The 17005-nt window shown below is 36.7% G+C and overlaps 1 protein-coding gene across 1 annotated transcript in view; it reads right to left on the bottom strand.

Moving 5' to 3' along the window:
- WDR64 (WD repeat domain 64) overlaps positions 1 to 17005 on the bottom strand; it is an 89046-nt gene that overhangs the window by 47531 nt on the left and 24510 nt on the right. Inside the window, 2 exon segments of the mRNA XM_009893656.1 lie at positions 4623 to 4702; positions 7815 to 7949. Coding sequence (XP_009891958.1) covers positions 4623 to 4702; positions 7815 to 7949 — 215 coding nt within the window.

Below are 17005 nucleotides of genomic sequence, written 5' to 3'. Positions count from 1 at the left end.
AGAAAACCTGTCCCTACAATAAAAATGCTGTTTGCTTCTTATGTGAAATAGTGGATTAGGTTTTATTCTTTTTACTGATGTTGAGATAATGGTGGATTTGGTTATAGTAGATATGTTCTCTCTCCTCTTTCTGGACTAATGCCACATTGGCCATAACATTCGTTGCTTCACTGCTTCACTGGAACATTTGCTGGAACATTTATTCTCTCTGTGCTCCAAATATGCCTCCGGGATTCAGAATCCTTATACAGAAGGCATGGGTACGGAGTACATTCAAGAAAAGCTTGAAGAATATGAATAATCTGTCTAAAAATCAGAGAGCAAATTTTTAAGATTCTGTGAAATCAATTATTTGAATCAAAATGGGCTCAGTTTGGTCTTCTCCATTCCAAGATAAATAATTACGAAAGCATGTGTTTATTTTTTTTTTAAAAAAAGTCAGATTTTATGACCACAGCTCTTTTCTAGCTAGATGTTATGGATTCCAATACATTCTTTGAACATGGGATCTTTGTCAAGTTGTCTCCTTTGCTTACACAGTTTTGCAATTTGTGTGGTATTACGAGTCAGCTGAGGTGTCTGCATTTCAGTGGTGTTGAAACCCCCTTGAGAATAATGGCATTTTTGAATGGAAAAAATGCTAGGCTTAACTTGGCGTTCTCTGATAAACTGGAAAAGGAAAATATAACTCCCTGGTTTCTTTCTATGCTGCTCCTTGCACACAGAAGGACCCCTTATTCTTTAAAACAACTTGTCATTCCTTCAAGCTCATCTTTTAGATAATCTTGGGTTATAATGATTGCAAAACCTCTTCAGAGTGGTTAGACATCTGGTAAACTAACACAAGTTCATATGTTTATCATATTGACACATGTCTCTTTCTTTTTTTGTGCTGTCTTGTCTGTCTTCATGTGTTCTTAAATTCATACTGCATCATAGAAAAGAGTCTGCTTATGCTTGTGAGGGCTAGTATTAGTGGAGTCCTGGGATATTTCTATAACTAGGATTCCTGGGAACTGCTGAAAATGTCAATGCTAATGTATAGTGCCAGTAAAAAAGAAAGATATAAGATGGTACCAGTTACTTCGCTTGTGCCAGGAATACACAAAGGATACTGAGCAAGTAGCAAGCTGCTACTGCTCGATTTAGAAATCACTAATAGTTTTTCTTGCACTTTATTGCTCACAGGAGAAAAATAGCTGGATTTGAAGAAATAATAGGGTTAGAATTTGATGTATCATATAATTTAAAACTGATCATCTCCAGCTTTTATATGCATACATAATTTCATTTTAACTGTAACTGTTCCCTGGGATGATGATTAAGACATAGGTAGAACTGAAATGGATACAGAATAAGAGGAACATCGTATCACTTTACCATTCGGCATAATATTAATGCAAAATGCTACACAGAAAAGTTATTCTAAATTACTGTGGGCTCCATATTGTAGGACACTATCAGTCTTTTATAATTTTATTTGTTGAAGAAGTCTAGCTTTTAGCATGAAAAGTGAACTCTGTACCAGGTTTGCTTGTATCTTTCTTATTCATTATTATAAACGTCAAATATCTGGAAGACAAAATTAGCTTGTGTCACAGTACTGGCAAACTCATGAGTATATTCAAATACAAGAAATATATTATGGCAGAGTAAGGGTGTTAAGGTGTGACTTTTTTCATAGTCACTTCCCAGTATAATAATGTGTTGTATATTTTGCATACCATTTGTGCTATAAACACCTGGCTAAATAACACTTGATTGGGGTTTAGTAAAGTGGTTAGCAGATTTATCCCCGCTGAATACTTTAGAAGCTAGCCTGCAATCAAAGGTTAGATTTTTTTTCTTTTACTTGCTGAATGTGATATATAAACATAGCTTTTACAAATGTTTGCACATGTCACCAAGACATCTGTATATTATGATTCCCGAATTATTTAACTGCTCTGGTCTTTGATTTTTAGGATGTATTACGGGTAAAATCACAGGCTTGCTAATGAACAAGACTAGCCCACGTTCATTTGAAACAGTTTAATTCTCTCATTAACTGGATTATCAACATGCGTTTCTCAGCCAGACAAGAGAGAGGGATGGCTTTTAAGATGCACAGGCAAATACAGTGTGCTTTAGTCTGACTGACTGCTGTGCCATTGTGAGCAGTGTATTTTATTAATAGAATAATGAACTCTGAAGCTCAACTTTTGAAGACTTTAGTAGACAGATCTCTCAAGCGCTGAAGGATTATTCTTAATTCTGGGTACAGCTTCATTGTAGCTGATCTAAACTTCACAGTGAAATTGAAAGAGATGATCCCACCCTGTCGTTTTCTTTGGCCATGTGTTCCCACTGTCTTCTGTGACTCTTAGTAATCCATCTCAGGAATAATTTCCTTTTGTATTCAATGGAAGCAGCAGGGTTAAGCACTGGGAATGGGGGTGAGAGACAGGATGATGCCTTTTAATATCAAGATGAAGGCCAGTGGGTGAACAAGCAAGACAAGATTCCAAATCAAGTGTATGTAAATGTTATGATCCAGGAACAGACTGGAAGACTGTTAGAAATAAGTACAATTCTTACACTTTTTCGAAATCATCATTACAGAGTCCTTAAACACAGTAATATTCAAGTTTTGTCATGTTGCCCCTGCTTTCTGTACTTCTGTCAGGTGAAAGTCAAGACAAATTAAAATGCAGTAGTGAGAAAGTTCATCTTCTTCTAAAATATTCTGATTAGATAGCTGTTTAGATGGAATAGGATGTTCTACATTTCAAGTCTAGCCTTCAACCACCACAGACAAATATGTAATCTATCCTTTTCAAAAATTTTAAGCTCCGTTTTAAACTGAGGAGGATATTTCTTTCTGCAACTGCCACAATTCAGAAGACTCAGAACATCACTGCTCTAATTTTTACTCTAATATTTGTTCTTCTGATATTTTTATAGATAGCAATGGTATTCCTTGTTACTTGTCATTTTGCTAGGATATAGAAAATACACTTTTTAGTCTCTATGTGATAGGTTTCCCCTACCCTTTTTCCATATTCAACTAATCTTTCTCAAACATGGCTCCTATCAACCATACAGTGTATTCCAGTACAACGTGAGGTTTTACTAGTGTCAAATTCAGAGAAGTTAATGCTTTGTTACCTGCAGAAAAGTTATTTCAGCTAACATAGGTACCTAGGGCAAATATTGCTGCATGATTGGCCTATTCCTATACTCTGCCATGGGTGTTTATTTCTGGTCACTGTCAGTTAGGGGATACTGGGCTAGGCAGACCAATGGTCTGGCCTACCATAGATATTCTTAGTTGCTTAGGAAGTTTACCCATTTTTTTCTCTTCTTCTGCTATTTCTATAAGAAGAATTTTCAGTGTGTAACAGAAATTTTTATTAGTTCCTGCGTAATTGACCTTCTGTCCTATGAAGACGCTTCAGCCTACTTTTATTACCACAGCAAAATCCTCCAGTTCTACCTGTAGGAAATACTAGCCACATTCGGTTTTATAGGGCCTCCCTACTTTATGTCATCAGTAAATTTCTCAAGACTACTTTTTGTGACAAGGTGATCCATGTAACTAAGATCTCCCCCAAGCCTGAAGTTCAGAATTTTCACTAAGAATCTTCCTACAGCCCTATTACTTTCTCTTTAAATCTTGTGTCTAGAAAGTCAATAGAACTGTCTGGTATTTATTTTGATATCTGTTGCAGTTTTCCCTTTGATAAACCGCTACAATTCAACTTGAATTGCATTATTTCCCATGACTAGGTCTTTCTTTTTTTTCCCCAAATTTATTTTACTGTCTTGGATATTAACAAGGCTAGACAGCAGAGCCTTGGCCATTTTTTTTGTTCTTGTTAGATATAGACATAATTGCTATGTGGTACATTATTCCAAACAATTTTTAACAGAGTTTTAAGCAAGACTCTCGTACTGAAAACTTGGAGATAGGCAGTGTCAACATAGTCACTCCAGGGCACCACCCTGTCAGACAGAATATACAAACAAGACTGCTGCCATACTCCAGACACGTTTCTGCAGCACAAAATATGACACCACTACAATAGAAAGGCTCATAAAATTATTGGATAACAGGGACAAAATGGATGTAAGCATGGTATTTCTGCAGTCTGCTTTGGGAAAAAGAATAAACAGTAAAGCTTTGGGGAAACATGATCAGAGAGAAGAGCAACGCAAAGTATTAAGATGGGCCAATGTGATTGCCTAAGACAAGAAGGGATGGCCAAAGAGTAACAGGAAGGGATGGGATCCCTGCTGATACTGCAAGGAGTAATGTGTATAACCTGGCCACGACTATTGCCACCATGACTTGGAAAGGTGCTTTACAGTAGTTCAACATAATGTTTCTCCTGGTTTATTATATAAATAACATGATATTTGAATCAAACTCAGACTGAACCCTTGACTGATTCCTGTCAAGATCTATATATTTTCAGAGTGAGGTTCCCAGCAATTAAAAGCAAGACCTCTGTTTCCTATCATTTAAGACAGAAGCCATTATTTAAATTCTTCAGATTCTAACTCAGCTTTATTTGATCTTATTTAACTCAGAAAAAAATTCACAACAGAACAATCTCTTTGAAAAAAAGCCTTATACTTACCTCCAGTGACAATGACTTTTGCCTTTCCACAGTATGTGAAGGCATTGACCCCTCTAGGTACAGAAAATTCCTTTACAGGTCTGTAATAATTAATAAAGAAGTTAATCAGCTAAGAAACATTAAGAAAATACAGTCTACAGTCATTCCACTTTATTTTTCTGTAGTATATAGAATAGCTGTTTGTATAATGTATACAATCTCTTGTTAAAAGCAAATTGATTGATAACAGTGACTTAGATACTAGCATCAATAAAATGGGAACAGGGTACACTTTCCATTAAAGTAATAAATCTCTGATTTGAACGCCTGAATCCTTTATCAGTCATACTCCAATCAGAATCCTAAAATGGTAGCTGTTGCCAAAGTAAGGCTTCACACATATCTGCATACTGAAAGCAGTTCATCACAGAATCACAGAATAGTTAGGGTTGGAAGGGACCTCTGGAGATCCTCTAGTCCAACCCCCCCTGCCTGAGCAGGGTCACCTACAACAGGTTGCACAGGACGGCGTCCAGGCGGGTTTTGAATGTCTCCAGAGTGGGAGACTCCACCACCTCTCTGGGCAGCCTGTGCCAGTGCTCCACTACCCTCAAAGTAAAGAAATTCCTCCTCATGTTTAGATGGAACTTCCTGTGCTCAAGTTTGTGCCCGTTGCCTCTTGTCCTATCACTGGGCACCACTGAAAAAAGACTGTGCCATCCCCCTGGCACCCTCCCTTTAAGTATTTATAAGCATTGATAAGATCCCCCCTCAATCCTCTTTTCTCTAGACTAAAGAGACCCAAGTCCCTCAGCCACCTGCCTTTGCCTGTTCCAGACAAGGAGGTCTATTGTGGCCTGTATTTTGCATAAAGTGAGTGCAGTTACTTTCCTGCTGCTTATGTATATTGCTTATGTATATTGTATTGTATAATGCATAGTCTGTATTTTATCTATTTTGTGCTGTATAATAACATGAAGAGACTGCAAGTTTCTGAAACTCAACTGAATTATTCTGTTGTGCTTACTGCAAAAGCAAAGGAACTCAAAAAGCAAACACAGACTGAGACTGACTCAGTGTCCCTTCTAAACCCATCCTTTGGGCAACTTCTGCTTGTCTCTTCATGTTTCATACATTGCTACCAATGAGTGAATATTATCTTGATTTTTGGATTCAGCAATAGCATGGCTAACAGCTGTCTCTCCCAGGAAACAATGACTATCAGTGTAATTGAGTTATACAGAATTAAATGAGTACACATTTAATTTTTTTTTTTGTCTTTGAAATCTAGACAAGTAGGTAGTTCACTTATTCTGGGCTATAGAGTAACCACGGATATTGAAAACCGTAACTGCGGTTGACAGGAAATTTGATAAAAGACTCTGGAAACTTTGAGGATTAATGAAAGAGCTTGTTCTTTTTAGGCAAGTGTAAATAAAAGGCTGTTCACTCCCTGTTACTTAGCGGAAGGAAAGCTTTCTTTCCACACCTCTACCAGGGGAGTCTTAATTCTCTTGAGGTTGTAAAATAGCAAGGAATTGATTTAAATGCGTGATTGGCATATTTACTCAGGATTTCTCATCTTTTTCATTTATTTCTTAAATTTAATACATCTATATAACTGTCTATTGGCTCTTTAATGAATGGTCTTGATACTCCTCTAACATCAGTGTGCATAATAGGTTCCAGCAGTGTGAAGTCCTGCCCAAGTCATGGCCTTGCAGCTGAAGCACCCTGTGATCCTATTCACACCTCCCTTTTTTAGATACAAGACAAGATTGTAACTGCTTATCAGCCATTATCCACAAAGAAACTTAAGTCACATAGGAGACAAGATACGTTGCATCCCTCTTCAAGCACAATAACAATTGTGTGCTGCAAAGTTAATTGGGGAAATTTATTTTGTTAGCACCAGTAAATCATATATTTCAACCATAATTACTTATGGAATAGGCATTTCAAAGTGATTTGATCCATAGCTATTTTTAGGGCTATTAATTTTATTTTAACAGCTGTGTAATTTTTCAGTTGTCTAAATATAATTTCATTTAGCTGCTGCATGAAGCTGTTTAGAGAAATTTATTTATTGCAATAGTCTGTGTTAAATGAAAAAGACCTACTAAGACATTTGCAGTTAATGTTCCATATTACAAATAGTGTGTGGTGGTAGCATATACTCTTTTGACTATACTTTTGGCTCTGCAGTCTTAGCTTTCGTTCTCCTCAAATTAATTCCATTTTTCTAAAACACGCAACAAAATCAAACAGGATTTCTCAGCTTTTCTCCTGACACAGTATGTGACCTTGGAAAAGCTATAATTATTTCATGTTTCACTCTCCCTATCCACAATAGACATGCAGTACTTGTAAAACCTAAAGTTATTGGATTGATGCAAGAACTACTACATGAATATTTATGGTCTATGTTATACAACAGATTAAACAGATTATCATAATTGCTGCTACTAGCCTTAAAAATCTATTAATCTCTGGATGTACCTCACAAAGGAGTTGTGAATCTGAGCTAATGTTTACAATGCTTTGAGATATTTGAATAAGAATTTCTATCTATATGTTAGTTATAGTTCCTTTTTACATCAAATTGTGTTTGTATTATTTATTTTTTAATTGGGCTATAAACTCTTCTAAAATCACAGACTAGCAAGTCTTGGAATCAGCCATAGCACTGATGGGCCACATGAATAAGGATATGGCACAAATAAGGAGGCCACAACCTCTTCCCTGCTGCATACAAAATTCATTTCGCAGCCCTCAAAATAAATCACTTCCTTGGTTTAAGCTTGTGTAACTGAAACTTATGAAGTTGAAACTATAAATGAAACATAGGTGAATATAATTATGTGTGGTTATAAATTTTAAATGAACGGATACATGGTATACATGTAACAAAGCAATCAATTTTCTAACTGATTTGTAAAATCTGCCTGCTGAGAAGTTGGAGCAGACAACACTGCCAACATAACTTATATTTAAGGGTTGTGAGTAATGACCATATACGGACAGTCCCCTCCAACATCAAAAGCTAACAAACAAAAATGTTCAAATATTTAAGTAGTTGTATTTTTGTTTGCGTTAACAATGCTTTTCTAGAAAAGAGCTTCAGTACAACAGGATGGCATCTTGCAAGGCACTGATCTCATGCAGGGTTATAAAGCAAAAGGTCTATTATTTCAGAAGATGTCATATACTTACAAGTTGTCCCCTAGTCGCTTTATGTCATCCAAAACAAATGAATGAATGCTGTCTGAGGAGCAGGATCCAAAACAATTTAGGTCAGAAATATACTTAACTTTTACAGTCCAGTCATCATGTAGCTTGCGTTTAACACTAGGGATAGAAATTGAGATATTAGGATATACTAGCATCTACTATAATATGCCTGTGGGTGGACAGAGATTTTGTCAGTGAGATTATACGCAACCAATGCTAACATTTAAATATCCAGGCCAGACACAGAACCACTCTTCCAGCTCAAAAGCAAGCAGAGCTAAAATTAGAGTCAAATCATGCACTTCTGCGTAGCAATTATGCTTCCATCTCATTGGGCACAATAAAGCTGTGCCTATGTCAAACTGGATAACAGCAATGGTGAATTTTTCCCTGGAATTTTACTCTCCAGGTTCTCTGTTTTAAGATCTCCTGTAAGATCTCCTACTGAAAATGATGGCATTTCCTTCACACAACAACAAGCAAATCATACTTACTGCAGTTTGAAAAACTATTTTCTTTGTTAGGTGGGGTTAATTTATACACAAAAGCTAATCCTCCATTTAGGCCAGAGAAAACCCAAATTAAAAAAAAATAATTGCCAGACTGATAATATAAGCAACTTACACGGTGAAAGTTTTGGAGTCCAAGACCTGAAGTTGTGAGTCTTTTTTGCCTTTACATTGTTTCAATCCAAAGTGATCACTCGTCACAGTAAGTAGGTGAACATAACCCTTATCATCTCCCATTAGGATATTATCCTTAGCCAGGTGATCTGGCATAGTCACCGTGCAAACACAGAGCAGACCATTTTCCATTGGTTTGATGATAAAGCAATTATTCTGTGAAATATGGTAGATGATAGTTTATTAGATATTGCGCAGAGCCCTTAAGTTGACTGAACGTATCACACGTATCTACGTACATCAGCATTCAATTCTTGCCTTTGTTTTTTCAAGCCTCCCCTTTGATAGCTGTTTCCTGGTAGTAGAAACTCATGGAAGATGATTACCAAGTGAAGTTAAATGCAAACTTTAAGGATTTAATTGGGGCTTTATTTCATAGGTAGCCTTTTCCATTTCAGTGAGGAAATATTTATTACAAATTTTAGGGAGAATCCCACCATGCTAAGTGGGATGGTATATTTACTAAGACTATATATGGTTTCCTGTTCAAAAATAAGATGCTGTCTAGAAGAAAACGGGGAATAGCTAAATTAAAGAATTATTCAAACCACAAAATGCAGCAGTAACACACAGAGAGAAATTATATCAGAGTCCTAATTATTAATACAGCCTGGGAGTACTGAGTGTACTTAGATGGGCAGGTGTTTGAATTTTCAGGAATTGAGATGGTGGGAATGAATGCAGCTGCAAGCTACTGTGGTATTTTGCTAGACTGGAAGGCCTGGGAATGGGATTTTGGGTCATCTGCATTATACTGTTTATTGGTTCTACGGCCTGACTCCATCTGTTATTTGATTAAAGCATCCTTGCCAACCTAAATTGGCAACTGTTCACGTGTCATAGGAATTAACTGCTTCAATGTTGTCCATGTAGCACAGGAACATTAAAGAGACGTAACAAAGACATAGAACTATCTATATATTATTTCTGTGGTCTCGAGAAAGAACTGCTCCTATTCAGCCACAGGATATTTTCAGCTCTCACTGATGTAATGAGTTTCCTCTCACTGGAGGAAACCTCAAGAATAATGACTGGTGAAAAGATTTTTGAGCCTTCCTTCTCAGGAGTCCAATTGGATTGACAGTAAGACTTCCATTAACCTGTCTGTGCTTGGGGAGCAGCCATTTAATATTGAGAACAAAAAAACCCTAACACTTGATTTTATCCAAAAAATATTTACTTTGCTTCCTCTCACCTTCTCAGCCAACTCAGAATTGCTGAGAAAAGTTCCAGAAACAGGAGGAAAAGCTAAGGTATGGGTCAGAAATCCTTGCAAAAAATGTATTTTGTAATAAAGCATTCAAGAAAGCTTTACGAGTTTGGACATACTCTATCAACATAACAATGCTTTTGTTCTTGGAAAGTCTTGAACAAAATGCAGGATATGAAGGAATATTTTCTTTAAATAAGGAAGTTACCTCAAAGGAGTCTATGTTAAATTTCTTGGAAAACCTGTCCCTGGATTCTTAACAGATTCTGAGATACACATATGCAGATGCACACAGATTAGGTATACATGTGCACATATATGCATTAGATATACATAGAAAATAAATTCTTTGGGGGTTTGTTTGCAACCTAGTACAAAATTTTCCTCTTTCTTCCAAGTTTTTAAGACACTTTAATAATCCCATTGTGTGGAAAGGGTATTCCTTCTTTAGTATAAATTCCACTGTTTCACTGAGTTCCTACAAAGAAAAAAATTAATGCCTTCATCCTGTTAGACAAAAGGAATGTGAATGTATATTGAAAACAAAGAATAATCTTTTTCAGGCTTCCTCTTTACCATTTGCCCAATCCAATATAATACCTGACTCCCTTTTGATTTATAGTCCCAGACGATGACTGTCCTTTCAGTTACAGCCACGACACATTTCAGCTGAGGTAAGAAATCACATCCAGTGATCCAAGCAGTATCCTGATGAAAATAAAAAGGGTAGCTAAAGAAGGATTTTCTCTGTAAATTTATAACCTTTTTAGTTATTTAAGTATGTATTTTAAACCATCTCCACATAAATTCCATATACTCTGCACTACAATTCTTAATCCATTTACCATGCACTCTAGTGTTTTTTTCAGTGATCATATTTTAAAACAGAAAGTCGTATGGTACTAAGCAGAGTTTTACGTGTATTTTATTTATGCCTCTACAATTTTCACTCAGTCACATAATCCCATCAAGAAATGAAATCAGGGTTTCTTAAAGTGAGCTGTTCTCCATAACATCCCCTGAATGATCTGTATTCATAGTTCATGTTCTGTTTATACCATCCTGATGCTGGGAAAGCTCTGATGGCTCCAATCCGCTGGATTTTATTCCTAGAACCACTGTGTTTCACAGCGTTTCTGGCTTAATATCCTCTGGGCCAAGACCTCTGTTGCTGTGGTTGAGTAAGTTGAGTAAGTCTCTGGTCTGAAACACCTTAAGAAAGAGAACACTGAATGGTAGAGGGCAGAGGAACCTAGGGATTACTCTGCAATTTGTTAGCCACCCTCTACACACATTGTTTGTCAATGGATGGTATGTTTGGAGTCTGATGACTTATCTCTAAATTCAGTACCTTACTTCATTTGCACAACGATGCCTACAAATATATAGCTTGATTGATTAGCTAGTCCTAGGACTGATGATAATGTTAGAACAGATGAAAATGGCATAATAATTGGAGTGAGAAAAGAATGGACTGCTATTTCTGCAGATCTGAAAAAGAGAAATGTAAGCCCTGCAAGGCAAAGGCAACTTTTTAGCTACTCAGAAATTAATCATGAGATATTATTCATAGTTGTACATTATAACAATTTGTTGCTGAGGTCTTCAGCTAGTATAGCTCACCACATCTTTAATTAGTAAATGGTGGACGATGATTTACACTCACATAACATATTGGCCTTTGATCCTTAATACATGTTTAGATAAAAGCTATTAAAATCCAAAGCTTCAGTTTTAGCAAGCATTCTTTAAAATAAAAACCCCCAACCCAATTCTAGACATATATCTCTTAAAGTATCCCAAAGTTAATAATTTTAATAGAGTCATACATTTCAACTGCCTGGAAAGTGGAATTTATTCTCTCAAAACAATCCAGAATTTTATTTCATTGTGATTTGGGATAGGGATAAAGAATTTCCATTTTAAGAACAAAATAGGTTAAAATATTATGTTCTGCAAACTTTAAAACCTTTTAACAACCATCAAAAAGTTCAACTTCAAGTCCAGTAATAGCTGTTTTAATTCTATTTTCAGTGCAGGAGTTAGAAAAAGGATAAGAAGAAAGTAAATGCGCTAAGGATGGGGTTGTTCAGTGGAAACACTTAAATAAGAATGTTAAATAGAACTGCATATTCCCTAAGACAAGGCACAGCAGGCAGCAGAAAAACCTGAAAATTTCACAATTCTGATACCAAAAAAAGGTGAATATAACAACAAACCCAAAGTAACATGACATGACCAAATACCATTAAATCTTTCAGACACAGAGCCAGAAGTATTTCATATGGTTGTACACATGGGTTTCTCTTTTCTTTTCATGAACCGTCAGCTCCCCAGTGTCCCTGGGAAGACAAAGGTTTTCCCCTGAAAGTCTTTTACACCCTGTGGTAGATACTGACATGTTCAGCAGTAATGATCCCAACTGATCCTCATCAGCAATGATCCTTCATCCCAAGAGGGAGGAATCTAAACTGTTTCTAACCTACTTCTTCCTTTTCCTAGGGAAGGCTGAAATAAGTGGAAACATCGCAGCTGGGAAAGGATGGGAGAGTGGCACGTGACAACAGAGGGCAGAAGATCTAGGCCACACAGATCTGTTGCAGAGCTGAAGAGAAGTGGGTGCTCACTGATACTAAACAGTGTTATTTGTGCATACTAAACCTGCAAGTTTTGGTATTGTATCTGTTTGGAATCACAATCCTAACAATTATGATATTACACTGTAATACTGAGAGATACCTTTATGTTAAACATATGCTCCTTTCACATTTTTTATGGCAGTTGTGTCCTTCAACGGTGCCTAATTTTGCCATGGCTGCCAAGCATTGTCGTACTGCCACAGCAAAAAGACCTCCACATCCACTGAGGAATCATGCTAAGATTAGGGCTTAGAGCTCAGAGAGAAAGAGGACCCTGCCGCCACATACTGCCCACTGCAGCATCAGGCTGATGCTCCAGCTTCTTCCACTTGGTGTCCCTTTACATATTTGGATTGGGGAAGTTGTTCCTACCATCAAAGCAGGTACAAACTACTAAAATTCAATCCTGTAACACAGCTGTAGGAGAAGCTCTAAGTTGCTTCTAGTCAAAGTTTCCGTAAGTTATACATCCCAAGAATGTTTCTCACAGTTTACTTCTCTGATTGATTCTACAGGCTCGATTAGTCCTTGCAACAAATTAAATGCAATCCAGGCCAAGAGCTGTTTTCTGAGTTGGAGTGGTACAGTCTGTGTTCTGGAGTATTTATATTGCATTTTGGAACATCCACAGTATGTGAGAGATAATCAACAAAATGCACTGCCCACCTGGCACAAGATACCTACATGGACTTTTAGAGCAAAGGGTCATGTCACTTTGTTAAGACTGATGACAGTTCTCTTGTCGCAGGCCATCTGAAGAAAGTTCATTACATAGAATCTGCAGTGATACTCCCAGGGTAAAAATGAGCTTTTAAAGTATATACTGTGTAGCAAATCAATCCAACTGGCAAGATGTAGAACTGTTTTTCACTAGCGAACTTATAATTTTTCTAATTTAAATTTTACAGTGACAATTGAAGTGTTTGATCTTAGGAGAAAAAATTCTGTAAAGGTTATGGGGAAAGAATAATTTGGTAGAAAAAGCAACATTTACCTAAGGTTTCTGTCTATCAGAGGAAAGAAATCAAGTGATCCATAACCGAATTTCTATAATTGAAAGGAATAAATTGAATCTGTTTGACCTATGGCACCCTATGCCAAATTATGCAGAAGTCTCAAGGTTGGAAGTAGCATTAGAATAATGCTCAGTTTCTAATTATTTCCCTTTAGTACCTGCTGATTTTTAATTCAAATGATATAACAGAATGAGGAAAATGAACTTACTTCAACAACAGTGGTTGCCAGAACTCTCATCTGAAAAAAACAAAAATATGTTGTCACAACAACAAGTTAGCAATTAAATTAAAAGTCTGAACACAGTCAGCTCTCCTGTATCATGGGCAGAACAACGATAGCCAACAGAGAGTTCACAGTTGAGATCTGAGAAAGATCTCTAACCTACCTATTTTCTGTTCCCCTATATATAGTAAGGAACTTAAACCCTCTCTTTCTCTCACAGTTGTTTCATGGTTTGTTTGTTGGTTTGCTTTTTTTAAACTGAGATTTTGGAGTGAGCAAAATAAGTAAAAAAAATACCCATTTTTTACAGTAGAGTACAGATCAGCTGTTCTTCTGATGGAATTGTGCTTCTAATGGTCCTTCACAGCTAGAACATCTTCAACCTAGAAGAACATCTTCAAGCTCTTCATCAAGAGGTAGGATGTGGCATACAGATACCCAAGCTAATGCTGGCCCAGATGACATGTTAATTAGTGCCAGTAAAATACCAGGTAGAGATGGCATGTTAGGCCGAAAATAGGAATACCCATATTGGTACAGTATCTTTCAGCAAAGTTAACCCCGGTGGACAGCATAGCATGTGCCTCAAAACCTGAAGTGTATAAAATCACATGGTGGTAGGCATGCCTGGTGCTATCATCCAGTAGAGACAGGGTCACCTTCTTTGTCCTTTCACTAAACTAGTGTTAAATTTTCAAAAGCAATTTCAACTTTTTCCCTTCTGAATCACCCACAGATGTTTTTTCACCCCGTTTTGCCCCTGCTCATCATCAGTAATTAATCAGTGGTGCCTCATTCCCATCCCAGCAATTCCATATTTCATAAACCCAGAAGCTAGAATCAAAGCCTTTCTTCCCATAGAACTGTGATGCTCAGTGTCATCATGGACAGACTTTGAACAGAGTTTAAAATTATTGTTAATCAAGAGTTTAATATCCATGTAGTCATATCAGATTTGGCTTTATCTACAGTAACATTAACTAGAGCATGCACAGAGAATATTCCTTAAGGCTACCTACTCCTACAGGTCTTCTGCATTGATGAAGGCAGCATCCATGCTGGAGAGCCTGAGAAGCTTAAGTGTCTCATGCTCTAGAGTAAGCAGGAAATGGCTGATAACGCAGAGCTGCGTACAGGTGTTGAAGGATATTAGGCCCATATTTGTTGCAGAAAGCAATGCTTAGCCCTCAAATAGAGAACCTGCTGGTCAACAAATTACTATTTCTTTGCCTTCACTTCAATTTCTGATAGCTGCAGATATGTAATAGAACTTGGGATTTCTTATCTTTCTTTTTGTTAACCAGGGTTAACAAAAGTCTCGAAGTCCTCTTTTAGACAATAATTAGAATCACTAGCAATATATGTAGTGGATGATGGAAGCCTGTCACTGGTGAAATAGGATATGATCTTGAAACCTATCCTGATATATACAGCCTAAATTAAGCATTCTTAATGCCATCTGACACTAATGTCATTACTGACACTAATTATTCGCTGATAAAAAGTCTGATTAATTCTGATTTAACTGACGTTTAATAAATTGACAAGCAGTGAGACAGTTTGAAAGCTCTTTATTGTTCCTATTCTTATTTGTAAATTAGAGTCTTTTAAAAGCTTTTAACTATTCTCAGTTTCTATTCAGTATCAAATAAAAGCTACTTGTCTAGATTGTCAACTGACTCCAAGGATATAACACAACCATTAAGGAAATTGTCAAGTTATATTTGCTTTCCAAAGAGCAAAGAGAATAATACTAGCCTAATCTTGTGGAAAGCTTGGTTGTACTGGGCATCAATTTACACCAGGGTGAATGAACAGAATGTGGTCCTGTCTCTTCCTTCACATGTATGTTTCTTATTAGTCAACTGCCCCAGAAGTTGTGCAGTTAAAGTCTGTATTATATTAGATTCATTAATTATATCACACCAAATATTATTCATTCATGTACATGGAACACACCGACTTCTGTGGGATTTATGTGCATCCAAGAACACCATACGTTTAATAATCTGTACTTTAAAAATGCAACAATTATACAAAAATAAACCTCTCTGTCTATTTGTCAATGCATTGCTCATGAACTCATATTTGGCCCCTCCATCCAGAGGACAAATCCCACCAATCAGCATCTTCAGGGCAAGAATTTCCATATTCCCTTACCAATATGCTGCAAAGCCAAAGTAGACGAAACGACTCACTAGCTGAGATTTTAAGGCCAGGTCTTTTGAAATCCTTAGTCTTTAAGAGAAGAAGAATGATGCAAAAAGTGCAAACTCTGTATTTGCCTTTGTGATGTGAAGTCATAGTCTAGCAACAGGACTCAAATGACTATAATGCTAAAGAACTAGAATTTTCTCTTGCTTGCATCACGATGTGTCAGAGCAAGTCTAATGAAGTCAAAAGTCGTTTGCTCAGATCAACTGAGATCAGAGATCATACCATGAGTAAAGGACTGCTCTCATAATGCCTTAGTCATTTTCAGAAGATAGTTTTGTAAGTGGGATTTGAGGTCTCTAATTCACTGCATTAAGCAGCTGTGTGTAAAATCATTTACACTGCAGTCACTGATGTCAGAGTGACATCAGTTGAGTCTATGAGGAAGCAGCAATTCAACTTGAAAACAGCATGGGGAGGTGGGGGGTGGGGAAGAGAGCTATTTTTAACATTATACTTTGTGAAATTGTTTTTCGTAGGTACATAAGAGGGATAATGCTCCGGAGGACAGAGGACTAGGCTTTCAAATAAATTATTTCAGTATTTACCAAAATTGGAGTATTACTTTGTTGTTTAATCATCCACAGGAGTCCTTTCTCGCTTTACACACTCCTGTGATAAGCATTATGCACTGGTTAGCTGAAACCCCTAGAAACAATTAGTGCTGCTTTAAAGCTTTACTGCATTGTCTGAAACAATTTTTAATAAACTGGTTGCATTAAAATTGTACAAATGTGAAGTGCCAATGAGCATAGATGTGCAATGTACCCCATAGTATCTAGAAGTGAATACCTCTAGATAGTAATACTATCTGGGAGACTTATTTACCAATTCTACTTTAATAGCATCTTCAGCCTGAACTTCTACTTAAAATGGTACAGATCTCCTTACAGTTTGCTGATGAGAGGTGTAACTGTGAAGCAGTGTCATGCAGACTGTCAGAAAATCCAAAACTTCCAAGCTTCTAGATGTTGCTGTATTGAATAACTCTCTGTTGCAAACAACTGATAAATGTTTCTGTCCATTCTAGATACTCTCAGCAGCTGCAGAAATAGTTAATTCCTTGGTTTCCACTGTATATGCAAAACTTAATTCCAATAACATATTTTGTATTAAGGGAAACTTTTTCTAAAAAGAAATGCAGATTATTTTCTATTAAACTAACTTCTGTTAAGAATGCCTTTTATT

Source organism: Charadrius vociferus, unplaced genomic scaffold, assembly GCF_000708025.1.
Source record: "Charadrius vociferus isolate BGI_N301 unplaced genomic scaffold, ASM70802v2 scaffold309, whole genome shotgun sequence".
Lineage (NCBI taxonomy): Eukaryota > Metazoa > Chordata > Aves > Charadriiformes > Charadriidae > Charadrius > Charadrius vociferus.
Note: the sequence above shows the minus strand (reverse complement) of the source record. Positions and strands in the feature narration are given on the sequence as shown.